General features: G+C 40.7%; 1 protein-coding gene across 2 annotated transcripts in view; it reads left to right on the top strand.

Moving 5' to 3' along the window:
• Positions 1 to 26234, top strand: part of LOC126271854 (leucine-rich PPR motif-containing protein, mitochondrial-like) — a 155168-nt gene that overhangs the window by 39692 nt on the left and 89242 nt on the right. For both annotated transcript variants that reach the window (XM_049974188.1, XM_049974189.1), the window contains 3 exons: positions 1303 to 1564; positions 2850 to 3081; positions 25172 to 25354. In XM_049974188.1, the coding sequence (XP_049830145.1) occupies positions 1303 to 1564; positions 2850 to 3081; positions 25172 to 25354 (677 nt within the window). The remainder of the gene's footprint in view (positions 1 to 1302; positions 1565 to 2849; positions 3082 to 25171; positions 25355 to 26234) is intronic.

The raw sequence follows: 26234 nt of genomic DNA, 5'->3' as shown, positions 1-26234 counted from the left end.
GCTGAGCGGCTGGTGGTGCAAGCCTACCATTTGTGGGGTTAAGTCTGAATACTTCAAAGTCCGAATCCCTTCAAGCACATGCTATCGATATCACTAGGGAGTCCTGAAGAATAAAAGGCTCTAAAATATATGACTTTATTAGGTGCTGTGTGTATATTTCTATGTCGAGACTTGTAATTGTCTATAGACAGCAACCAAGTGAGATATTGCATACAGTAGAGCAGTTGACATACTGTATCGGTTGGGGAAGCAAGAACAGTTAACTTCCTGTGCCACCCATCACTATTTAAGGTTTTTGTAATCATCCAGAATCACTATGGATGAAATCTGTTTCAGAAAGTGGTGATCGAGCAAGGTGTTGCTGCATAATACACTAGGCTCTCATTCAAGAGATGTGGAATTCAAACTCCCTTCAGCTAACAGGCTTTAGGTTTTCCATCATTTCCGTAAATTGATAAAGGATGATACTGTGGAGGTTTTACTGAAAAGTTCGCTGATTGCTTCTGCATCCAGTTTTTGTCTCTAATGACCTAATCATTGATGGTATGTTAAACCCTTATTTTCTGTACTGTATTATGGAAAAAAATGGCTGGCAACTTTCCCATTCTGTGCGTAACTGAGCCCTTGATGTACATTTCAGTAGGCTTCTTACTGTTCACATAATTTCTGTATCATTAAAATTTATCTCATTAACTTGTTTTACAGTAGTCTGTTGTCTTTCTGTTTGATGCATTTCTTGGTTAATATGTTAACAAACTTGACTACCATCTGGTAATGCCCCCAGAGGCTCTACAAAATTCATATAGAAATGAACTGCATAAACACTGTTGTTACAAAGTTGGAACTTAACCTTAGCAAGGTGTAAAGCATACAATCAGAATCTGAACATTAACCCTTTCTTGCCACCAGCAGACACAGTAAACTGTAAATTTAATAACTAACAATCAGCCTTCCCTGCCTGGAGTTGGAAGTTGATCCTTTGTCAAACAAAGGCAAAAGAGAAGAGAGTAAGTGTTAAGAATGGTTGGTAGGGATAACAGATAATATCTGGTGTGATTTTTTTTTTTTTTCTCTTCCAATTGTTCCATTTTCCCCTCACCATTCGTTCAATCTGGCCTAAAAGCATATGATCATTGGGTTAACATTGTTTTGAGCTGCTGTTGAACCTGCTACTTGTTAAATTTAGTGTAAGTGTATTTTATATATTTTTTCTATTTATAATGTGTACATGTTTTTGGTATCCCAGGTGCTGATCATTTAAGACTGTATTACGAGTATTACAATAAATCAATTCTACTGCAGGTTGCCCCCTTACTGTGGATCACTACAATGCACTTCTGTATAGCCACCTGGAAAACAGAAATTTGATATCCTTGCCAAACTTTCTTGAGTTAATGGGAAATGTGGTGCCAACTGAGACTACATATCTCTTGTTATTGGAACTCATGTGTGAAGGTGGTAATATAGATGCTGCTGCCGAAGTAATACAGCGTATGAAAAGGGAAAATTTGCCTGCAAATGAACGTATGTTCAATGCACTTTTGAAATGCAATGCCAAACTAAGGTATGAATATAGAATATAGAATGAAATGTGTAAGTTTCACCCATATTTAACAATACAGAATGACAGCTTTTGTCATCAGACTGCCAAAAGGGTAGATACATGGAAAAGAAGTCAGAAATAGATATTAAAACTCAGTCTTCTGAAACTACAGAAGAAAAAGATGTATGATATTGTTTAAAGATACTGATAAGGTCTCATGTTGTCAGTTTTGAGTTAGCCTTCGCATAACCTTTGTAACTTGTTACATATCTGTCATGTAGAGATCATAAAGATGAGCTGCTTTACAGCAAAGCAAAAGTACAGAAATGAAGACTGGTGATTACTTTTTAAACAAAAATTAAAACTGCTTGTATCACTTGTCCATTTACTTTCAACAGTATCATTTTCATCTGGTCTGTAAATTTCTCATTTTCACGTATATTCATTCAGAACTTCAGAAAAAGATTTCTGTTTGGTTTTATCTGCCTCCTTAGCTTAGTGGTCAGTGTGGCTGATGGCCACGCAGAAGTCCAAGGTTCAATTCCTGGACAGGTCAGAGATTTTTTTCACTTTAGGGACTGGGTTTTGTACTACCCTCATCATCATTGATTTGCAAGTCACCAAAATGACATCAAATAAAAAAAGACTTATTTTTTGTGAGAGACTTAAGAGAGAAAGGGGAGTGTGTTGTACTGTATGATTAATACAAACAACTTTTATAGCCAATGAAATAGTTTTTTGTTCACGTATTAACATGATTATACTCTTGTAACAAAATAATAAATCCCATGTAGAAAGCATTTAGGGTTGTTTAACAAACATGTACCTGTTTCAGTACATCAGTTGATTTCAGTTTGATAATATTAACCATATAGGAAAATATCACATCTTTGCATATTATCCCTCATTAAAAACCTTGCTTTGTATCTTAAACCATTTAATAAATATATAAAATGCTCAGGTTTTATGGGGCACCCTGTATGTAAAAGTGCGAAGAAAGAAAACAGCTTTTGCCTTCTTCAGTAGAGTACCTAATTTTTAGGAAAGTGGTGTCTTTCTCAGGTGTTAAGAAAGAAAAAAACACAGGAAAGAAACACTCCATTGTTAGGTCTTCATTCCTTAACTTGCATTATGTAGCTAGGTATTTCTTCTGTTCTAGTAACATGGGTTTCTGTTTAGTAGAAAATAGGATTTGTATGTGTCACTATCAACCTTTTTCTGTCGTACCCTGTTTCAGAACTATTTCCCCCATTAAATGGCTCTTGATTAGTTACCATTGATATTACTATTTCTTAAATATTTGCAGAGACCATGAAGGTTGTCAAAAAGTCCTCGAAACTATGCAAGCTGCTCATATATTGCCCAGTGTGGATAGCTTTGCATCATTACTTGAAGGTTTTGGTGAAGCAGGGGATATAAATGGTTTCAAAACAACTTACACAGATGCCATGGCTTCATCAGTAGCTTTTAGTGAAAAGCACATCTTAAATATTCTAAGGAAAACTGCCCTTTCAACAAATTACCCAACTTTCAGCAAGGTTAGTGACCAAGTTGTCCACATAAGCTGCACATGTGTGTTCATTTAATTGCTTATTCTAATTACTGATGTAACTTTTCTAAAGATTTTATTTTCCTTGTGGCAGAATTTGAATACTTCTTTTTTTTTTTTAAGACTAGCCAAGTGTTACCAACATATCTTCACAAAAACGATCAACAACAAAATTCAAAGTTATTTGTGAGGATACAAAATGTATGTTCATTTGCATTAATAAATAATCTGAAGATGCACAGTAGTTTTGGTTACAGTTCAGGAGTAGAGTACTTTACACAAAATAATAATTATTGAAGAAGAAACTATGTTTATAATACTTCAAACTCCTCTCTTAACAGCACAGCAGTCTTAAGGTAATTGATGCAAAATATTTCAACATACACACAATAGTTGCAGAGCACAGGCAATGATTAGTGTGTGTGAGATTTGAAAGTTAGAAACTTGCCAGTAGGAAATCATAAGTAAAGTATGAAGTAAAAGTAACCACTCATCTTACAGTTGAGATAGTGAGCGTACAATGTTTTCAGGGGAGTGTTCTTGGAGCTAACAGGCTAAGAAAGACAAGTACCATTGTAGACCTGTGTGTGTGTGTGTGTGTGTGTGTGTGTGTGTGTGTGTGTGTGTGTGTGTGTTACCATTATTAATTTATTATTATTATTATTATTATAATATTATTACTAATTGTTTTAATTAGCACTTCAGAAAATGAAGTTATATTACAAATTTTTTTTTAATTCTATACATGTATGTGTCTGCAGTCCTGGCACACACCGAATTCCCTGTGCCTAAGTGCCATTACACTGCCCTCACTCCCCTTCCCCTCCCTCTCCTCCTCCTCCTCCTCCTCCTCCTCCTCCTCACGGAACACATTGAAGACAAGTTTGGAGGGATGGCTTCATTGCGAAAGACACAAAATAGCTCCCTGCTGATCAAGACGGTGGACTCTGCTTAGTTTCGAGCCTAACTTACCTTTACTTCTTCTATCCCCATTAAAATTCAACAAGACACAGGAATTACCTTTTGCCAAGACTTGACTTTACTATTTGTTGAAGAACTAAGTGTCAACTTGGGACATCGAGGAGTGTAGTTCATCATCTGTACACAAAAATGACCAAAGAATAATACAGGAGCATTTGTTCTTATGTTCATAATGATCATACTCCCAGAAAATGTAATGATCATGATTTACCACTTGCTTGTAAAGAAGAAACTACTGTTTGAATTTGTGAAACCTTCTCTGCTTTGGTCCCCTGATTGGATTTTAGGGCCCGCATTCTGTAAATTATTCGTCATCTGACACCACGTACGAACTTTCACTTCTGTGGCACCCATTTTTCTTCCTGCTGCACAGTTGTTTGCGTTCTCTACCTCATGAATCACCATTAACTTAAAATTAGGATCATGTTGTCTGTATGAACCAGCTGGAAACTGCGAACTCGTAGATACATGTCCCCCCTCAGTCACAGCTATGATTTGCATCCACTATCAACTGCTCAGTTTATAGTTATTACAGCAGTGATGATATAAGCAAAGTGAATGACAACAATATCTTACCCTCTTAGCTGTCTGCTGCTGTATCCAGAGAAATCATGCAACTTCAGATAAATTCTGTAATCAGCCTTGAAAATCAACAGTGCTGTAGAGCATCTTTTGCATCATTTCTGAAGCTCATGTTTCATTTTTTGTGCCATGTTTCAAATGTTCTGAGTAATGTATTTTTGTTAGCATTAGTTTGTCTATGGGGCAAAAGTCTTAGATTGGGGCACTCCTAGTCTTGAGAGTGTGTGTCTAATGGGAAGAGGTTGGCAAGGTATCAGTTGTGGGTAGCCAGTTGGGTGATAGTTTCACCTAGGGGATTTCACATCTCTATATTGATTCTTCAAAATAAATCTGCATATGAATCAATTGCCAAAACTTCACCTGTAAATATAGGGCAGTCTCTCCACACACACACACACACACACACACAAACCATTGATCTCAGTGGCAATAGGTAAATCACAATACACTTGTAGCAATTGTGGCTTTTCTCAGCTTGGCAGAACTCCTTGTGTCTATTGTATAACTTGGGTCAGCTCGCTGGACCGACTGCTAACAGATGGTGTAAAATTGCTCTTTTTTATCTTACAGCCATGACAATACTTTACCCAATATTTTAGAAAATGTGACAAAACCGTACAGTCACTGTTGTACAGAATATGATATCATTACACTTCCCATCTGGACCAATTGATGATCTTTTTGAGATTTAATGCTGATATTGGTTATGCCACAGATGTAACAATCCCATTATTTAGTGACCCTTGTTACAAACAACCACTTCCATGGTGGACTTAGAAAACTGCGATGAAAATCAGAGTCCACTGGTGAGCTCTTCAATAATTCAAATAATATTCCATGACAGTGATTCTCATAATTTTCAATTGCTATGTACAAGGAACCATTTTTAAAATTAAAATCACTAGAAAGACTGCTGGAAATGATACTTCTTCTCCCTCTCAGTGCACACTCCCAGGCAATGCGTACTCCCATCTGACTCAGAGATGACTTCCATCACAGAAAGGATGATCTTCCCTTGAAAGCTACTGACCAGCTTTACTTGTGTGCTGCATAAATTACTCAAGAGGATGGTGGTCTGTCAGTTGTGCTGTGACTTCAGTGCATTTCTCAATTCTCTTGACAACACCACATGCTGTTTTTCTAAAGTCATGTGGGCACTATTTTAATAGGGCAGCACTATCCATAATCTGAACAATCAGTTTATCTATTGTATTCACTTTTCCTTTGTAGACTTTGTCTTTCAATCATCCCCACAGGAAAAAGTGTAAAGGGGTAGGACCCAGGAACCTCTGTCGCCAAGGAATGTGACCACTTCTGCCAATCTTCTGGGAAATATGGTGGGTCATGTGATGCTGGAAGGAAATACCTATCCTTGTAACCAAAGGAATCTGTTCCAATAATTCTGGAACATTGTTTTCAAGAAAGTCTAGATAATGAGGCCCTGTAAGATGATGTGGAAACACATCAGGCTACTCAACTTATTGTGTACCATACCACATCATAAAAATGATAAAGAAGTTCTAGCAGACTGTAAATAATTAAGGAGCAAAGAAGACACCTCACAGGCCATATACATTTACAAGAAAGGTATTAGAAGTGATCCAGATAACTTTCAATATCCTTGACATTGATTTGTTGTAGGATCTTAGAACATTTTCTGAGCTCAAACATAATGAGATCTCTTGAACAGAATGATCTCGTCCATGCCAACCAGCATGGATTCTGAAAACGTTGATCATGTGAAAACTAACCCACACTTTTTTCACATGAAATAATGAAATATTCAGTACATCTTTGTTTGTAAAAAGCATTTGAATTTGTACCACATAATTTGTACCATATAATGATATCAATCACAATTTGTGACTGTATTGAGGACTTTTTGGTAGGGAGGATGCAACAAACGATCCTGGATGCGGAGTCATCAACACATATAGAAGTAACTTCAGGTGTGCCCCAGGGCAGTGTGTTGTGACTCTTGCTATTCATGTTGTATATTAATGACTTTGCATACAATATTAATAGTAACCTCAAACTTCTTGCAGATCATGCACTTGTCTGTAACAAAATACTGCCTAAATGAAGCTTCATAAATGTTCAGTCAGCTCTTGATAATATTTGAAAGTGCTGCAAAGATTGGCAACATGCTTTAAATGTTCAGAAATGTAAAATTGTGCACTTGGGGGGGGGGGGGGGGGGGCGGCAGTATTCTGTGGCTGTAATATCAGTGAGTCACAGTTGGAATAAATAACTCATTCAAGTACCTGAGTGTAACACCTTGCAGGGATGTGAAATGGAGCTATCTCATAGACACCAATTTTGGTAAAGCTAGTGGCAGACTTTGTTTTATTGGTAGAAAACTGGGGAAGTGTAATTGGTCTACAAAGGAGACAGCTTACAAATCACTCTTGTGACCCATCCTGGAATATTGCTCATGTGTGTGGGACTGTACTAAAATGGGACTAAAAAGAGATATAAAATGTATGCAGAGAAGAGCAGCACAAATAGTCGTAGGTTGTGTGATTCATGGGACAGTGTTACATGGATACTGAAGGAACTGAAGTGGCACACTCTTGAATATAGACACAAACTATCCCAAGAAAGCCCACTTACAGTCTTCAAAACTGGCTATAAATGATGGCTCTAAGAATATACTAAAATCCCCTACATTTTGCTCCTGTAGGATCATGAAGACTAGCTTAGATTAATTACAGCACAGAGGCATTTAAACAATCATTCTTCCTGTGCTCCATACATGAACGGAACAAGGAAACAACCCTAAAAAATGGTACCATTGGATGTTCCCTCTTTCATGCACTTCGCAGTGGTTTGCAGAATATAAATGTAGATGTAGATTCAGAATAGTACATTCACAGTGAAGTGTTCTTGAAACTCGTGTCCACAAAGGCTTGTGGGTGATTATCAGATCACTGATTAGAGTTACAAGTGTTAAGGCTACCATCATGACTTAAAAGGGGGGGGGGGGGGGGGCTTACTCATTGATTTAGAATTATCCAGTGACAGAATTCCAGTCTACTGACATCAACTCCTCCTTTAAGTTGTCGGATCTGCTGCAAATGATAAGGACTGAGGTCTTGCATATATAATATCTGCCATATTCTTGTATGTATAGAAATTCTTCATCACTTGTTGAAAGATCGTGTTCCACCAAATGAATAACATTTTCTAATTAAGGCATAATTTGTTCATTTACAAATTCAGAGGAAATTTGACTGCTGAGACCTGGTTTAGTGAAAACACAAGAAAATGCTATAACATCTGCGACTCTTCAGTTAGGAACTAATCTACTACACTATCTCCAAGCATCATCATCATTTCCGTTACAAATCCCTCACACAAATGCCATATTGTCATACCTAGCATTTGTAAATATTGTAGAAGTGGCTTACAAATCACAGTCAAGATTGAAAAATTCATTTATGTAAACTCGACCACAACTTCACAAGTTGAACATCGAAGCAAAAACAACAGTTGATAAATAAACCTATAGCAACTAGAGTATCAAAATGCAAAATGAAAACTTTTCTCTGGAACCATTAGAAATTGGACACATACCATATGGAATGTTTTATTCAGATTAATCTATACTACCATAACCTAAAATATTTACTATTTCTCCTAATTGCCCTGTATATTCATTAATGGCCTTTATCATTTCTAGTATTTCCCTTTTCTCAAAAAATATTGAAAAGCATGACTATAACAATAGGAAAAAACACGCTACTACAAAGACATCAAGAGATTAAGATTAGTACAGAAAGGAGAAAAGCACATGAACACACATTTATTCAAAGTCTGCTTGAGTATATTACTACCTTGCAAACATTATGTTGGAGTTTAAGACTAAAGTAAAGAATGTTTTGCTGGGCAGCTCCCTCTCCATTGTGGAGCATCTTCACTGAAATACTTAATATTAATGTTTTAAATTATTATATAATTAGGATTCACACAAGGCTATTATAATTGTCCATAATGTTAAATCATTTCATTATATTTCATGAAAATAAAATGTACATCTCTGACTTATTTTCTCATCCCACAGACCCCTCTTGGTAGAATACATGAAATACAACGAATGTAATGTAAAAATATTCAGTGAATAAATTAATGAATTGCCTTATGTAGATGTTGTAGTTGATGTTTACTGAACACATTTTGCTAACTGATGAGTATATTTTTCCTAATATTTTAAAAACTGATGCACATTATCTTGGACAATTTTCTGACTCTGTTTATGGGCAGATTTTGTTAAAATTTAGTAGCAGTACAAGATGTGCTTATAATTAAAATGAATTTTTTTATCATAATGTGATAGTTACTACTAAGTGTTGTCAAGACATGTTGCAGTAGCTTGTGTTAATGTTGTCTAGCCCTCAAAGTTGAGACTTAAGCCATATACAGGTACAAGATGCTTCATATGCATAGCAAACTTTTCATTAAGTTTAAAGTCAGCATTAATATTAAAATCACCACAAATAACAACCTTTCTGCACAATTTTTACTCCCCCTTAGTTCATTTAATAACATTCCAGTTTTACTCAGTATTGCATATATAAGGGATGTTCCAAAAGAAATAAGCTGGAGGCAAAATTACAAATACCAATACCTCTATGTTAGAAGTGTTGATCCTAGCTGTTGAGACACTTGTCCCACTGTGACACAAGATGGTGAATGGCTGTCTCATAAAAGTCCCAGGGCTGCAATGTTAACCAGTTCTGCACAGACAGTGGACGTCATCATCCAAAGTGAATCGTTTGCCCCTCAGAGCCTTTTTAAGGGGACCAAAAATGGCATAATCGTAGGGAGAGATGTCCGGACTGTATTGTAATGGAATGACCGGAGCAGGTGACATGGTCGGGGTTGTAGGGTGAGGCTGGGTATAAGAAGGTGGCTGTTTCAGGCGATCTTCCTCTTTATTGTTGGTTCTTCCTATACATTTTCTGGTAGCTCAGCCCCACCGCTAGTGCCATGGTGAAGAAGAGCTTATGCACGCAGTCTGGGAAATGCGATGCCGTGCTCGGTCAGCGGCTGCACAAGAGGTAGGAGGTTAGAAGCACGAGACGCGGCCCAGCTCGCAGACGCGGCAGCTCATGACCACGCCAGGAGTTTCCGATGCAGCATCAGGCAACGCCCCCCCCCACCGGTCAGTCCTCGGAGACAGCGTCACTGATGACAATGATGTGACAGCGACTCAATGCCCAGTCAGTCGAACTGAATGCTGACGCCCACCTCTGGTGCCCTTAAATAGTGCAGACCGCTGCTGAATCCACTGGTCACACGGCGGCGTGTTTATTAGAAGGTTCTCGATGAATTGGTTAATGCAATTGCACCACATGCGGCCCGAGCCTGCGTAATTCTGCTAATGCTGCGATCTGATGGCTGCCGCGCAGGTACACACATACCGATGCTCGTTGCAAAACTGTGTCACCTGCATAATGTGCTGGCCGGCCTTTGTCTGCCGTTTGCTGTGAGCCTGGCGCATCGCAAACTGAAACACACTAAATCACAATTTCGTACCGTATTTCCTAAAAATAACCCCTTGTCCTCTACAATCCCTCCATCGTACGAAAAGAATTCGTCCCCCAATTCAACCAAAAAGTCAAAACAAGTACAGTTCACTTCACAAACACCACAAAATGCATTTGATTTACTATTTACACTGTGTTCATTCACTTCTGTCCTCAGTCTAATCTTTGTCCATAACATTACTCATTGTTCTGCTGCAGTGTATCACAACTGTTCAGTTTTTGTCTGGACCCTTAGGTTAAAGGTTGGAAGGGGCGGGTTTGGGCTACCTTCCTCTTGAGCCGATAGTACACTAATCCTATGACAAAGATAAAAATACAGGTGGCGGTGGCTGATGATCCAATAACTAGTAAGCTTTGCTTATGCCCATTATGGTACTCATGCACTCGTTGAAAAAGATGTTCCATAGTTATACGTCCACCCTGAGCTGCTAGCATCCAGTCCAAAGAGGCGAGCAAAGTCAGGTCTAATGTGCTATTCAAGAGTGAGATTTTCTTTCATGACGAATTGCACCGGTTGGTCGGGTACATAGATCAAAGTGCGTGTTATGTTCATGTTTGTAGCTCCAGTAAGCACGGCTGGTAAACGGAAAGTTGCCCCCGAAATGTCACACTGTTAACAGTCCCTGCCCCTGCAATTCTATTCTTTGCGTACCCCCTTGCTTACCCTTCCCGTAACAAATGCAAATAATGACTGTGTTTTCCATTACTGAAAATACTCAATGTGGACCCACTTGCTGAAAGAACTGGACCATACCTTCTATAATTTTCTTAGGGCACTCCACAACTGGTTCTTGAGAGCGGAATAGAGAATACTCACAAGATTTGGGAACAGTGTGTAACAATTTCACGGGGCAGATGGTAAATGGACCTGTTCGACAACCCAGCAAGTCTTGTGCAGTGAGGAACGCGTGAGCTTGTCTGTTACATGCCACTAACAGTATTTCCCATACGGTTCATTATACGAATTTATGCAAAATTTCCCACTTCACTGGATACGTATGCAAGGTGTAACATTCAAATTTACAATCCTTACATGTTGATGGTATTATGATACGAATTCTCAGCAGGGTACCCGTCCACGTACTGGTAACAGTGGCCATTTTGTAGTACAGGGATAAGTGTTCATCTGTTAATGTCGTCAGTAGCTCCAGGGATGCGGGCAATTCGGATTGAACTTTCTGTAATCCTCCCCAAAAGCTGTTCCGACAGTAACAGTATGGGGGTTAGGTGCCCACGCATTGCGTGCAAAAGCTGATCGTAGTAGCTGATATACCCCCTGTGTGTCATTAAACCTTGACTGATTAGCTACCATGGAATGAAGTTCATTAAATGTATCCTCTAATTTACAGATTTCGTCTTCAATCGCCCAAATATTACAGTCCACCCTTAAGGTCCATTGATGTCCGGACATAATTACGACCACTTGTCATGAGAACAAAACACTGCTTGATATAGGGTGTACCTTCAAGGCTTCACCTAAGTTGCAAAAAGCAAAACAGAATAACTATGCTGAGAGATAGTGCACAACTTCCCTCTTCCTTCTTCAGTGCAACCCATGTCATTTGGACTGGTGGTCTTACCTGAACGTCACACCTTCTGAGAAACAAAAGAAAAACAACTCACACTAGCTCTTCCTTTTTACGCGTGGCCTAAGAGCAAAATAGCATGTCTGATTGCTTCCACAATTAACTTGGTTCTCTTATTTATCTACTCCTTTCTTATTATTTTTCTTAGATTTATCTTTCTCTCCACTAGAAGTACTTCAAACAACGAAGGGGGTTCCTCAAAATTCCTCTTGAAAGGCCTAATTCGGGTCACATGTAGGGCGAGTTGGAAGCTGTAATTTTACATTCACTGGTGATGTCATCTCGATCACCTGGAAAGGACCTTGATAACGGGATACAAATTTTTTGTTTTGCCTTTTGGCACATATGGATTAGTCATCACCACCCATTGTCCTACATGATATTTGGGCAAAGCTGCCTTTCTATTGTGAACTTTGTCCTGTCTCTCTAATGCTTTAGTGTTCATTTTTTTCACCTGCCGCCAGATTGTTTTCAACTTTGTGGATAAATCCTTAACAACCAAAATATCGGTTGCTGGTGGGATCTTGAGCAATTCAAATGGAGATGGAATCTTCCGACCGAACAGTACTTCATACGGAGACAATTCTGTACTTTCATGCACTTTTGAGTTAGACGCCACAGTTACAAACACCAATAGGGTATCCCAATTGTTGTGTTGAGAATTTACATAATAACTTAACATCTTAGCTATTGTATGATGAACACTCTCGGTCCGACCATTAGCCTGCGGGTGTAACATGCTCATTCTCAATTTCTTTACATGCAACAACTTGCATAACTGTTTCATCAAATCGGATATAAAGTTTGACCCTCAATCTGTAATTATAGTTTCAGGTGTTCCAAGTTTTAATATCCATTGATGTACCACGGTGTGAGCCACTGTTTCGGCTCACTGGTCTGGAATAGCTGTCATAGACACACAGCGCGAAAAAGGATCTATTATTGTTAAAACATAGCAATTACTCGCTGGTGTTTGCACAAACGGTCCTAAGGCATCTACGGCAAGTAATTGGAGAGGTCTATCTGCTTTCGGTAGTCGTTGCAACACGATTTTCTGATGACTCAATTCTGCCCATTGAGCACATGGAATGCAATTCTTTACGTACTGATCGACATCTTGCCTACGTGTTGACCACCAATAACTCTGTGCTATCCTCCTTTCCATTGCTCTTCGGCCCGAATGACCAGAAAACATTGAATCATGTGCTTGCCTTAAAATTTCGCTTCGCAATTTTTCTGGTACGTGTAAGCGTGGACCATTCCTAGTTTTACGGTACAATATCCCGTCTTCCACAATGAACTGTCGCTGCGAGGTATATCGTTGACAATCTGTGCCGGCGGTTTGTGCCTCTACCCATTTGTTCTCATTTATTCCTGTGCATTCCATGGCACATACTTTACGACTCAGACCATCCGCATTTCCGTGCAATTTACCCGGTCAATGAATCACTTCAAAATTGTGCTCACTAAGATGCAAGGCCCATTTAGTTAATCTACTCGTTCTGTCTTTAAGCCCTAACACCCACTGCATGGTCAGTAATCACCTTGAAACGTCGTCCATACAAATAACACTGGAAATAGGTTACTGCGAAAATTAATGCCAATAATTCCTTCTTGGTTGTTGGGAATTTTTTTTTTTTTTTTTTTTGCATTGTTTAGCTGTCTGGAAGCATATGCTATCGGGTGTTCTTGCCCATCTATTTCCTGAGTTGATACAATACCCAAAGCAAAATTGCTAGAGTCACAAGATAATATAAACTGTCTACTACAATCTGGAAAAACCAAAACCGGACTAGATGTTAACAAATTTTTTAACTTTTGAAAAGCCTCTTCACATTCTGCTGACCAGTGAAATTTTGCTCCCTTCTTCAACAACTGCATGGGGGGCCTTGTAATTCCGCAAATTTTGGAATATACCTCCTGTAAAACTTGGCGAGACCTAAATAAGACTGCAACTCTTTTACTTTTGTAGGTGTCAGAAAATTCATTACCGCCTCTACAAGTTTTGCATCCATGCGGACACCCTCCTGTCCTATAATATGACCTAAATATTGGACTTCTTGCAACAAAAAATGACATTTTTCCACGTTGTTGCAAGTCCTTTGAGAAAACAATTACGTCGTCCAAATTACCATATACTGATTAGGTTTCAGCCTCGTAACACACTATCTAGTAACAGTTGGAAGGTTGACGGAGCATTTTTGAGTCTGAAAGGCATTCGCTGATACTGAAAATGACCTGTAGGTGTTGAAAAAGCTATCTTCGGTCAGTCTTCTGGGGCAATCTCCAACTGGTGATACCCGCTTCGAAGATACAAGGTCGTGAAGTACCGACACTGGCCCAAATTATCCAGAGTTTCAGTGATATTAGGCATTGGGTAAGCATCCGATACAGTTTATTGATTCAGGAAACGATAATCACAACAAAAATGATGTGCCTTGCCCCCATCAGGTGATTTTTTACCCACTATTACAACAGGAGCGGACCAGGGACTACTACTGATTTCTATTATCCCATCCCTAAGCTGTTGATTAATAAATTCTTCCATGACAGGCTGTAAACTTTGTGGAACACGATATGGACGTTTATACACCAGTGCTTCATTCCTATTGGGGATGTAATGCTGAACTAGCGGTGTGCCGGGCAGTGGACCATGAGAATTAAATAATTCTTTATATTCCATCAAAAGGTTCTCCATGGCTTCTCTGTCTTGCCCTTCTAAATGTGCTACTTTACACCTCAGTGCGGACCAGCTGACAGGCTCTCCCGGTATTGTGTAATCTGCTGCGAAGTCCTTATCCAGTTCATCTTCTCCTATTATCTCCAGATTTGCTATTAGGGTACCCCGTGCTAACTGTACCTCTTTGAGGCCAAAATTATCAATACTGACAGGCACAACCTTTTTTCCTTCTATGTCCCACACATAGGACATGCTATGGCCAGCGACTCATTCTCAGACAAAGGTTCAATGACACACAACAAATTTACCGGCACGCTAGCTCCAACATGTGCCCAGATTATTTTCCCTGAACCCTTTGGTATAATATCCCGCAAATTAACCCTAAGGGACCTTGTACGCAGTTTAGGTGGCCCACCCGACGTCTGGGCAGTTCCTTGCAACAGTAACGGTTTTTCGGCCGCAGAACCTAGGCAAAATTGTATTCCATCCAGTTCTACTGTACGCTGTTCCAGGTTAACTTTTGCGTGATGCGCAACCAGGAAATCCAATCCGAGTATGACATCATAGCTGCTGCCAACAACTGGAAGAACTTCTACCTTCACCTGGAAGGTCCTCATTCCCACTTCGAAGTTTAATACCACTGATCCCAGTGACTTCACCTGTCTCCCACCCACGCCACTTAATTCCCAGCGTGGTGGTTTTAATTTTACTTTATTGAGTACACTTCTACTCACCACGAATACCTTAGACCTGGTATCCAATAAAAATTTGCACGGTCTGCCCCTCACCAAGCTGGTCAGAAAAAAGTCTGCCACTGATTCTACACTAGCATTAATCCTTACCAGGGGTGTTGCACAGTGGACCACCACCCCCTGCCCCATTTAACTGAGGGGGCTGAGGCCCACCTTGCGGTTTCCTGTCATGTTTCTGCCAGGACCCATTGCAATTACACTCCATATGACCCCAACGTCTGCATTTCCTGCACTGCACTGCACATCTAATGTGTCCCATCCGACCACATCGGAAACATTTTATTTCTGCATTAAACACTACTTTCCTGTCCCGCGTCTTTGTTACTGCTTCAACTTCCTCAAACACCACAGCGATTCCGACTGCCTCATTGAGAGTCTTAGGGAATTCCATCCTAATCTTGCGGGAGGTTTCGGGTTGCATTCCCCACAAAAATTCGTCTAGTTCCCTCTGCTCAGCTTCCTGCAGAATGGCTTCATTATCCCTATCGGAATCCGTTAGCTCATAGGCGTTAACATTAATTTTTTCGAATTTGATCTACAAAAGCTTCTATTGATTCCCCAGTCCTTTGATACATTCTGGTTCTGCACCCCAGTTTACCAATTTAGCGGCCGTGTTAAGGTTCTAAAAAAAATCATAACATCCTCCCCAGCTTTTCCCGAGAAAGGGGTGACCAAAGACGCAGTGTTAGTGTCAAGAATTACTTCATTAACAGGAAACCATTCTTTGCTTGCCACTTTAGACCGAGTAAGCTCTATCTCTAATTCCGACACTCGCTCAAGTAGCTGCTGAATAGACACGTCGGCTGACACAGACGTCTCCATCACTACCAGTTATCGAATCAAGACTACAGTAAGCCCAGAAAGAAGAACAGGAAGGGAAGACGGACTATGCTACTGGTTCAGACAAACCACCGAACGAAAAATTGGCACTTACTTGTCATGTTGCAGGAGTTGCTGATCCATTGTTGCCCTTCTCAGGTGCCACATATCCTTGTCGATTACCAGCCACAATCCAGGGAAAAGACCACTACTGTCACCAATTGTAACAGGAGTGTGTGATGCGCAGGTTGCCCGACTGACACCACTTGTAATGGGGTGACCGGAGCGGGTGACTTGCTCGGGGTTGTAGGGCGAGGCTGGGTAGAAGAAGGTGGCTGTTTTTGGTGATTTTCCTCTTTATTGTTGGTTCTTCCAATACATTTTCCGGTAGCTCAGCCCCACTGCTCGTGTCATGGTGGAGACAAGCTGATACACGCAGTCCGGAGAACGCGATGCCGTGCTCGGTCAGTGGTTGCGCAGGTGGTAGGAGGTTAGCAGCATGAGGTGCGGCCCAGCTCGCAAACGCGGCAGCTCGTGATGACGCTGGGAGACGCCGATGCAGCATCAGGCAACGTCCCCCCCCCCCCCCCCCCCCTCCGCCTTCCCCCCCCTACCGGTCCTTGGAGACGTCGTCACTGATGACGACGATGTGACTGTGACCGAACACTCAGTCGGTCGAACTGAATGCCGAAGCCCACCTCCGATGCCCTTAAATAGTGCAGACCCCTGCTGAATCCGCCAGTTACGTGGCGTCATGTGTATTAGAAGGTTCTCGATGAGTTGGCTAACGCAGCCACGCCACACGCGGCCTGCGCCTGCCTAATTCTGCTAATGCTGCATTCTGATGGCTGCCGCGCACATACACACATACCAGTGCTCGTTGCAAAACTGTGTCACCTGCATAATGTGCCGGCCGGCCTTCATCCGCCGTTTGCCATGAGGCTGGCGTATTGCACACTGAAACACACTAAACCACAATTTCACACCGTATTTCCTAAAAATAACCCCTTGAATTTCTGTAGTAGTGGCATGACTGTGTTGGCTGTCTGAGGCTTTGAGTTGTTGTGGAGTAGAATGACCCCACAGGTGAGATTGCCTGGTCATTTTTATTTGGTCACTTGGCAAAGGGTGGTCAAGGTTTGCGAGTAACACTGAGTATTCACTCTTGTCCTGTGCTGCAGGAAGTGAATCAGAAGGGGGCCATCTTGGTCAAAGAAGAATGTCAGCATAGGGGCAAACGATTCACCTTGGATGACGATGTCCAGCTGTATGTGCAGAACTAGTTAACATTGCAGCCCTGGGAATTTTATGAGACAGACATTCACCACCTTGTGGGACAAGTGTCTCAACAGCCAGGGTCAATACTTATAATATACAGGTACTGGTTTCTGTAATTATGCCTCTGACTCATTTCTTTTTGAACGCCCCTTATATTATTGAATATCCAGAAACAAACTGTACAGTGTGATTCAAAGGTCATGTTCCTCTGGACAAATAGGGTGCACTGGAACAATATCTACAAATTTTCAGAGGTATTGGTATGGACCAAAACAAGAAAAAAAAAACAGGCTAGTAAATATGGGCTCTAAATTGCATACCTTGAGAGCTGTGTGTCTGTGCTGTGACAAGAAAGGTACTGTACAACAGTTTTGTACTTTGCTGTTATCATGGTTTTTCCAACAAGTGGAATGTTTTGTTTGTTACATGCCACTAAGCAGCAAGCTGTAGAGCAAGGGGCAGTGCAGTTGGACAAAAGTTTAAAAATTCAACAGGGATGCAGAGGCACTAATGTCAATCTGTAGCTGCACTTGTGTATTGCACAAAGTCAGCGTGATGAACAGTTTCTGAGAGAAACTTCCTGGCAGATTAAAACTGTGTGCCGGACCGAAACTCGAACTCGGGACCTTTGCCTTTCACGGGCAAGTGCTCTACCGACTGAGCTATCCAAGCACGACTCACCCCCCATCCTCACAGCTTTACTTCTGCCAGTAACTCGTCTCCTACCTTGCCCGCGAAAGGCAAAGGTCCCAAGTTCGAGTCTCGGTCCGGCACACAGTTTTAATCTGCCAGGAAGTTTCATATCAGCGCACACTCCGCTGTAGAGTGAAAATTTCATTCTAGTTTCTGAGAGAATCCAACTGGGGTGCAAGATTCAAATGAAAGCACAATAACATCTACATCTACATTTATACTCTGCAAGCCACCCAATGGTGTGTGGCAGAAGGCACTTTACATGCCAATGTCATTACCTCCCTTTCCTGTTCCTGTCACGTACGGTTCGCGGGGATAACAAATGCCGGAAAGCCTCGATGCGCACTCGAATCTCTCTAATTTTACATTCGTGATCTGTTCGGGAGGTATAAGTAGTGTGAAGCAGTATATTCAATACCTCATCCAGAAACGCACCCACTCGGAACCTGGACAGCAAGCTACACCGCGATGCAGAATGCTTCTCTTGCAGAGTCTGCCACTCGAGTTTGCTAAACATCTCCGTAACGCTATCACGCTTACCAAATAACCCTGTGATGAAACGTGCCACTCTTCTTTGGATTTTCTCTATCTCCTCTGTCAATCCGAACTGGCACAGATCCTACACTGATGAGCAATACTCGAGTATAGGGCGAACAAGTGTTTTGGAAGCCATCTCCTTTGTTGATGGACTACATTTCGTCAGGACTATCCCAATGAATCTCAGCCTAACAACCACTTTACCAACAATTAATTTTATATGATCATTCCACTTCAAATCGTTCCGTACGCATACTCCCAGATATTTTACAGAAGTAACTGCTACGAGTGTTTGTTCCGCTATCATATAATCTTACAATAAAGTATCCTTATTTCTATGTATTCACAGTACATTACATTTGTCTATGTTAAGGGTCAGTTGCCACTCCCTGCATCAAGTGCCTATCCACTGCAGATCTTCCTGCATTTCGCTGCAATTTTCTAATGTTGCAACTTCTCTGTACACGACAGTATCATCTGTGAAAGGCCGCATGGGCACATTGTTTTTGTAACAAAACTGGGCATACATTTTATTTTGTACGCATGTAAAGAATAGCTGTATTTATGTTACAAGGAAAACATGTATGAGCAAAATCACACTTTAATCTTAGTTTTATTCAACAATGAAATAATAACTTACATTGTATGGACTAAAGCACAGTTTAATTAAATAATAATAAAATAAAATTTCATTATGTCACTCTCTTGCCGCATACAAGTGTTACTGTACAGTAATGACCCTCTGAAAGGATTAAACAAAGCAGCTGCATCAGATCTGAGCCAACTGCCTATTCAATCACTAATTATCTCATAGACAGCTGCCTCATTATGTGAGTGTGCTGCTATCTCATTATCTTGGTCATGTTCTTGCATGGATTGTTTATTTTACATGATGGCTGCTCACTTAGACATATGACAACACAGCTTATTACTGCGTTACTGAAGCAATAATGAAGGAACAGGTAGGAGTTCACAGATGTATAACAACAGTGGCATGGTACAAGACAATGTTTTCAATGGTTGGTGCACTTTATACACAGGTGCACCAAGTGGAGGGTTAATGCCCATTAGGTCTTGTTGAAGTGAGTGTTTCTTGTTTAGAGCGTGGCAGACATGTGAGATGACTGACCTGACATGCCTTCCACTGTGCCAACATTTTGGGACAGTCTGAGCATGATGGAAATGATGAGGGGAGGAGGGGGGGGGTGTAGAGACTTCTTTCCTTGTTTATGGTCTAGAGCTAGAGCCAGAGGACGATGTTTGTGCACTACTGTTACTGCATTGGCCATTTTGGCCAGAGTGGACCACTATTTCAGGTCTGATGCGACTGCCAACACATGCCTTTGGAAACATCAAAAGATTGGGACCACTTTACAATTTCCAGAAGGGTCCCCTGCTTGTAGAGCTTTCTGATACAAGTCCTTATCTGATGCCACCCGAATAATCACGTCTGTACTCATCACTTCCACATTAAATATTGACAGGAGTCACTAAATGACATTTCCTATTGATTCCTTGCAGTTCAGCTGCCCATGCGTTATTTGGCTGGTTAGGCTGTTTATGATACTGGTAGAATTTCACATGGGATGCAATTGCATGGCTGTGGCAGTGAAAGTAAATAGTTAACAAAGCACACATTTTGTCAAAGGTCCGGTGCACTAGTTCCATGAGAGTGGCCAGTTTGCCCAAAAGCTGGTACAAACTAGGCAACATCCATGACAGAAAAACTGATTTGACCACATCTGGATCTGTTACTTGGAACATGGCGAAATGCTGCTGGAGCAGTTTCTTGTATGCCCCCTACTCCTCTGCTGACAAACCATATGGTGGAAACAGCAGTGGATGTGCAGACGACTGCCCAGGAGAGCAGTGCAGACAACAAACCTTCCTGACATTTCTGCCCCTCTAACAGCTGCTTTAGGAATTGCTGAAGCATGACATCCATCGATGCACCCGGTAAGGTAGCCTGTGATGCCCAGGCTCATCATCAGTTATGTTTTATTTCACAACATAAAAATACAAAACACCATTACAGAATAAGTGTATTTAACAGCCATACAGCACTATGTGAATCACAAATACAATGTTAGGAATGCCACTTGGCCGAAAGACAGTTCAGTAAACATAAGGAACAGCACATGGGGTCAAAATAGAATGAGAATGATCACTGGGCAACGATCGCATACTTAGCTGGCAAACTGTAAGTGATGCTGGGCTACGCCTCTGCAGTCACTGCACGCTTCAGCTTGGCTATAGTGCCTTCCCCTAGCTGCCATGCTCCACAGCCAGAGAGGTTGTCTGGTGCCCAATCTCCAAGTGGTAGCTTGGCGGCTTACCACAGAATATCAGTAAGTTCAAACTCAAATTAAAAACATGTGTCATTAGCCATTATTTTTACAGGTTACATTAATATCTAGAATCAGGGATTGTGAGATTCTTTCAGGTATGTGGCAGGTAGCAGTATTTGTTGCAATCTGCTTCTCCAATAGTAAGGTACAGAATGAATTTTCATCCTGCAGCAGAGTGTGTGCTGATTTCAAACTTCCTGGTGGCTTAAAACTGTGTGCTGGAACAGAACTTAGGTCTGGGAAAGTAGGAGTAAAGGTACTGGCAGAATTAAAGCTCTGATTATGGGTCATGAGTCAAACTTGGATAGTTTCGTTGGTTAAACAATTGCACAAGAAAGAAAGTCAGTCCCAGGTTTGAGTCCCCATCCAGCACACAGGAAGACACAAGCAGTAATGTGTCATAAATAGGACACAGTATTTACAGACACATGTACACACAGTTTTTTTGAAAAATGCTGTTGTATAAATAAGAAGGCAGCAGTTTTTTTCCAAAGTAACAGCTTTATTTTCAACCTACTAGATTAAATTTATGTAGCATAAGTGTGAATAGTGTTAAGTGCTGTGTTGTTGTTGTCGTTGTTGTCTTCAGTCCTGAGACTGGTTTGATTCAGCTCTCCATGCTACTCTATCCTGTGCAAGCTGCTTCATCTCCCAGTACCTACTGCAACCTACATCCTTCTGAATCTGCTTAGTGTACTCATCTCTCGGTCTCCCTCTACGATTTTTACCCTCCACACTGCCCTCCAATGCTAAATTTGTGATCCCTTGATGCCTCAAAACATGTCCTACCAACCGAACCCTTCTTCTAGTCAAGTTGTGCCACAAACTTCTCTTCTCCCCAATCCTATTCAATACCTCCTCATTAGTTACGTGATCTATCCACCTTATCTTCAGTATTCTTCTGTAGCACCACATTTCGAAAGCTCCTATTCTCTTCTTGTCCAAACTAGTTATCGTCCATGTTTCACTTCCATACATGGCTACACTCCAAACAAATATTTTCATAAATGACTTCCTGATACATAAATCTATATTCGATGTTAACAAATTTCTCTTCTTCAGAAACGCTTTTCTTGCCATTGCCAGTCTACATTTTATATCCTCTCTACTTCGACCATCATCAGTTATTTTACTTCCTAAATAGCAAAACCCCTTTATTACTTTAAGTGTCTCATTTCCTAATCTAATTCCCTCAGCATCACCCGATTTAATTTGACTACTTTCCATTATCCTCATTTTGCTTTTGTTGATGTTCATCTTATATCCTCCTTTCAAGACACTGTCCATTCCGTTCAACTGCTCTTCCAAGTCCTTTGCCGTCTCTGACAGAATTACAATGTCATCGGCGAACCTCAAAGTTTTTACTTCGTTTCCATGAATTTTAATACCTACTCCAAATTTTTCTTTTGTTTCCTTTACTGCTTGCACAATTATACAGATTGAATAACATTGGGGATAGACTACAACCCTGTCTCACTCCCTTCCCAACCACTGCTTCCCTTTCATGTCCCTCGACTCTTATACCTGCCATCTGGTTTCTGTACAAATTGTAAATAGCCTTTCGCTCCCTGTATTTTACCCCTGCCACCTTCAGAATTTGGAAGAGAGTATTTCAGTCAACATTGTCAAAAGCTTTCTCTAAGTCTACAAATGCTAGAAACGTAGATTTGTCCTTTCTTAATCTAGCTTCTAAGATAAGTCGTAGGGTCAATATTGCCTCACGTGTTCCAACATTTCGACGGAATCCAAACTGATCCTCCCCGAGGTCCGCATCTACCAGTTTTTCCATTCGTCTGTAAAGAATTCGCATTAGTATTTTGCAGCTCTGACTTATTAAACTGATAGTTCGGTAATTTTCACATCTGTCAGCACCTGCTTTCTTTGGGATTGGAATTATTATATTCTTCTTGAAGTCTGAGGGTATTTCGCCTGTCTCATACATCTTGCTCACCAGCTGGTAGAGTTTTGTCATGACTGGCTCTCCCAAGGCCGTCAGTAGTTCTAATGGAATGTTGTCTACTCCCGGGGCCTTGTTTCGACTCAGGTCTTTCAGTGCTCTGTCAAACTCTTCACACAGTATCGTATCTCCCATTTCGTCTTCATCTACATCCTCTTCCATTTCCATAATATTGTCCTCAAGTACATCGCCCTTGTATAAACCTTCTATATACTCCTTCCACCTTTCTGCCTTCCCTTCTTTGCTTAGAACTGGGTTGCCATCTGAGCTCTTGATATTCATACACGTGGTTCTCTTCTCTTCAAAGGTCTCTTTAATTTTCCTGTAGGCAGTATCTATCTTACCCATAGTGAGATAAGCCTCTACATCCTTACATTTGTCCTCAAGCCATCCCTGTTTAGCCATTTTGCACTTCCTGTCGATCTCATTTTTGAGACGTTTGTATTCCTTTTTGCCTGCTTCATTTACTGCATTTTTATTTTCTCCTTTCATCAATTAAATTCAATATTTCTTCTGTTACCCAAGGATTTCTACTAGCCCTCGTCTTTTTACCTACTTGATCCTCTGCTGCCTTCACTACTTCATCCCTCAGAGCTACCCATTCTTCTTCTACTGTATTTCTTTCCCCTATTCCTGTCAATTGTTCCCTTATGCTCTCCCTGAAACTCTGTACAACCTCTGGTTCTTTCAGTTTATCCAGGTCCCATCTCCTTAATTTCCCACATGTTTGCAGTTTCTTCAGTTTTAATCTACAGGTCATAACCAATAGATTGTGGTCAGAGTCCACATCTGCCCCTGGAAATGTCTTACAACTTAAAACCTGGTTCCTAAATCTGTGTCTTACCATTATATAATCTATCTGATACCTTTTAGTATGTCCAGGGTTCTTCCACGTATACAACCTTCTTTCATGATTCTTAAACCAAGTGTTACCTATGATTAAGTTGTGTTCTGTGCAAAATTCTAGTAGGCGGCTTCCTCTTTCATTTCTTAGCCCCAATCCATATTCACCTACTATGTTTCCTTCTCTCCCTTTTCCTACACTCGAATTCCAGTCACCCATTACTATTAAATTTTTGTCTCCCTTCACTATCTGAATAATTTCTTTTATTTCATCGTACATTTCTTCAATTTCTTCGTCATCTGCAGAGCTAGTTGGCATATAAACTTGTACTACTGTAGTAGATGTGGGCTTCGTATCTATCTTGGCCACAATAATGCGTTCACTATGCTGTTTGTAGTAGCTTACCCGCATTCCTATTTTCCTATTCATTATTAAACTTACTCCTGCACTACCCCTATTTGATTTTGTGTTTATAACCCTGTAGTCACCTGACCAGAAGTCTTGTTCCTCCTGCCACCGAACTTCACTAATTCCCACTATATCTAACTTTAACCTATCCATTTCCCTTTTTAAATTTTCTAACCTACCTGCCCGATTAAGGGATCTGACATTCCACGCTCCGATCCGTAGAACGCCAGTTTTCTTTCTCCTGATAACGACATCCTCCTGAGTAGTCCCCACCCGGAGATCCGAATGGGGGACTATTTTACCTCCGGAATATTTTACCTAAGAGGATGCCATCATCATTTAATCATACAGTAAAGCTGCATGTCCTCGGGAAAAATTACGGCTGTAGTTTCCCCTTGCTTTCAGCCGTTCGCAGTACCAGCACAGCAAGGCCGTTTTGGTTAATGTTGCAAGGCCAGATCAGTCACTCATCCAGACTGTTGCCCCTGCAACTACTGAAAAGGCTGCTGCCCCTCTTCAGGAACCACACGTTTGTCTGGCCTCTCAACAGATACCCCTCCATTGTGGTTGCACCTATGGTACGGCCATCTGTATCGCTGAGGCACGCAAGCCTCCCCACCAACGGCAAGGTCCATGGTTCATGGGGGGGGGGGGGGGGGGTTAAGTGCTGTAGGGAAAGTTTATTGTTAATACAATGAACAGAATAAGTTGTTTTGATGTCTTGTAATTTGTTATTACTTGACTTGTTCCACATCCTTGAGGTTTCCTTTTGTGTGTGATCTACAAAATATGACAAATTAATGAATAGATGAATCTGTATTAACATTTGTAATTTTAATTTTATTGCAATCTTTTTTACCTACAGCATTACTTGGCACCACATTAAAATAATGTGTTCTTCCAGCCATATTAGTTCCTGTAACATTTTTGTATTACTTTTTATACATACCAGTCGAAGTCCAAAAGAAATAGGTTCAGTTCTTTGGCGGTAATTTACAGTTTATATTTGCCAATATTACTGGTGTGTCAGTTACAAGAAATTAAACTGTATTGTTTATTTTGTAGGTGTTGCAGATATTTCCATCTGGGCTTCTTAACATGACCCCAAATGTTGCTAATTTGGCCACGCATCTTGTACATTTGGGGAAAGTGCAAGAAGCTTATACTCTGTTTAAGTATTTGCCTAATGATGCAGATTATCAGAACTACAGTAATTTCTTTATTGAAGACGTTGTGAAGACTAATCAAGTAAGTATATGAGATGTCTAAAGAATGGGATGTCATCTTATTACAAATTTGTGCCGATTAATTAATTATAGTTGTTGAGCAGTTTTGTAGCATTTTCATTTCCACTAAGGAGTGCCGTGATATTTTTACCATTTCACTTCTAGATAATATCCAACTGAGCAGCAAATAGAAGTTATCACCTATTAAGTTATCTGTTTAGCAAGCGGCCGTGTATTCATAATGTACCTTTCATCCTTCGACAGAATATGCATTGTTGTGAATGTGCACTGTTATGACATTTCTTGAACTTTAAACTGTGTGCAGGTCCACCACTAAGAACCTGGACTCTGGCTTTTGAGAGTACTGTTTTTGTCAAATGAATTATTTAGGTAGCCGAATGAACTATTTGGGTACATGTTTTAAATGATCTTCTTGGTTTCATATGTGCTTCCACTCTCCTATTTTCCAGACTTCACAGATACTCTTACCATACTGGAATAGTTCTGCTGGGATTAGCTGCAGGACAGGTTTTGTTACTGGAACTGATCTTTTGTCTGCAGTGGCATTTTTGCTTTAGTGAAACTGTCTATCAGACTGGGACTCTCAGGTCTCTACCCTTGTCTTTTGTGGGCAGCAGTGTTGCTGAATGAGCTATAATACATGATCCATGAAATGCCTGCTGCTCTACCAATGCTTTCTCTCTCAGTAGTATTAGTTTACATGATATGCATGAGAGCATCCATAGAGTTGGGAATGTAGGACAGAGGTCCTGACCAAATCAAAGCTACAAGATAGGTTGTGAGTTGTGGCTGGATGCCTCATTTTGTAAGAACTTTGTGTGAAAAGGCAAGTGCTTCAGTTCTGTTCTGTGTGTTGTTTGCACATAATGCCTTGCCCAAAG

The sequence above is a fragment of the Schistocerca gregaria genome, chromosome 5 (genome assembly GCF_023897955.1).
Source record: "Schistocerca gregaria isolate iqSchGreg1 chromosome 5, iqSchGreg1.2, whole genome shotgun sequence".
NCBI lineage: Eukaryota > Metazoa > Arthropoda > Insecta > Orthoptera > Acrididae > Schistocerca > Schistocerca gregaria.
This window is presented reverse-complemented; position numbering and strand designations above follow the sequence as displayed.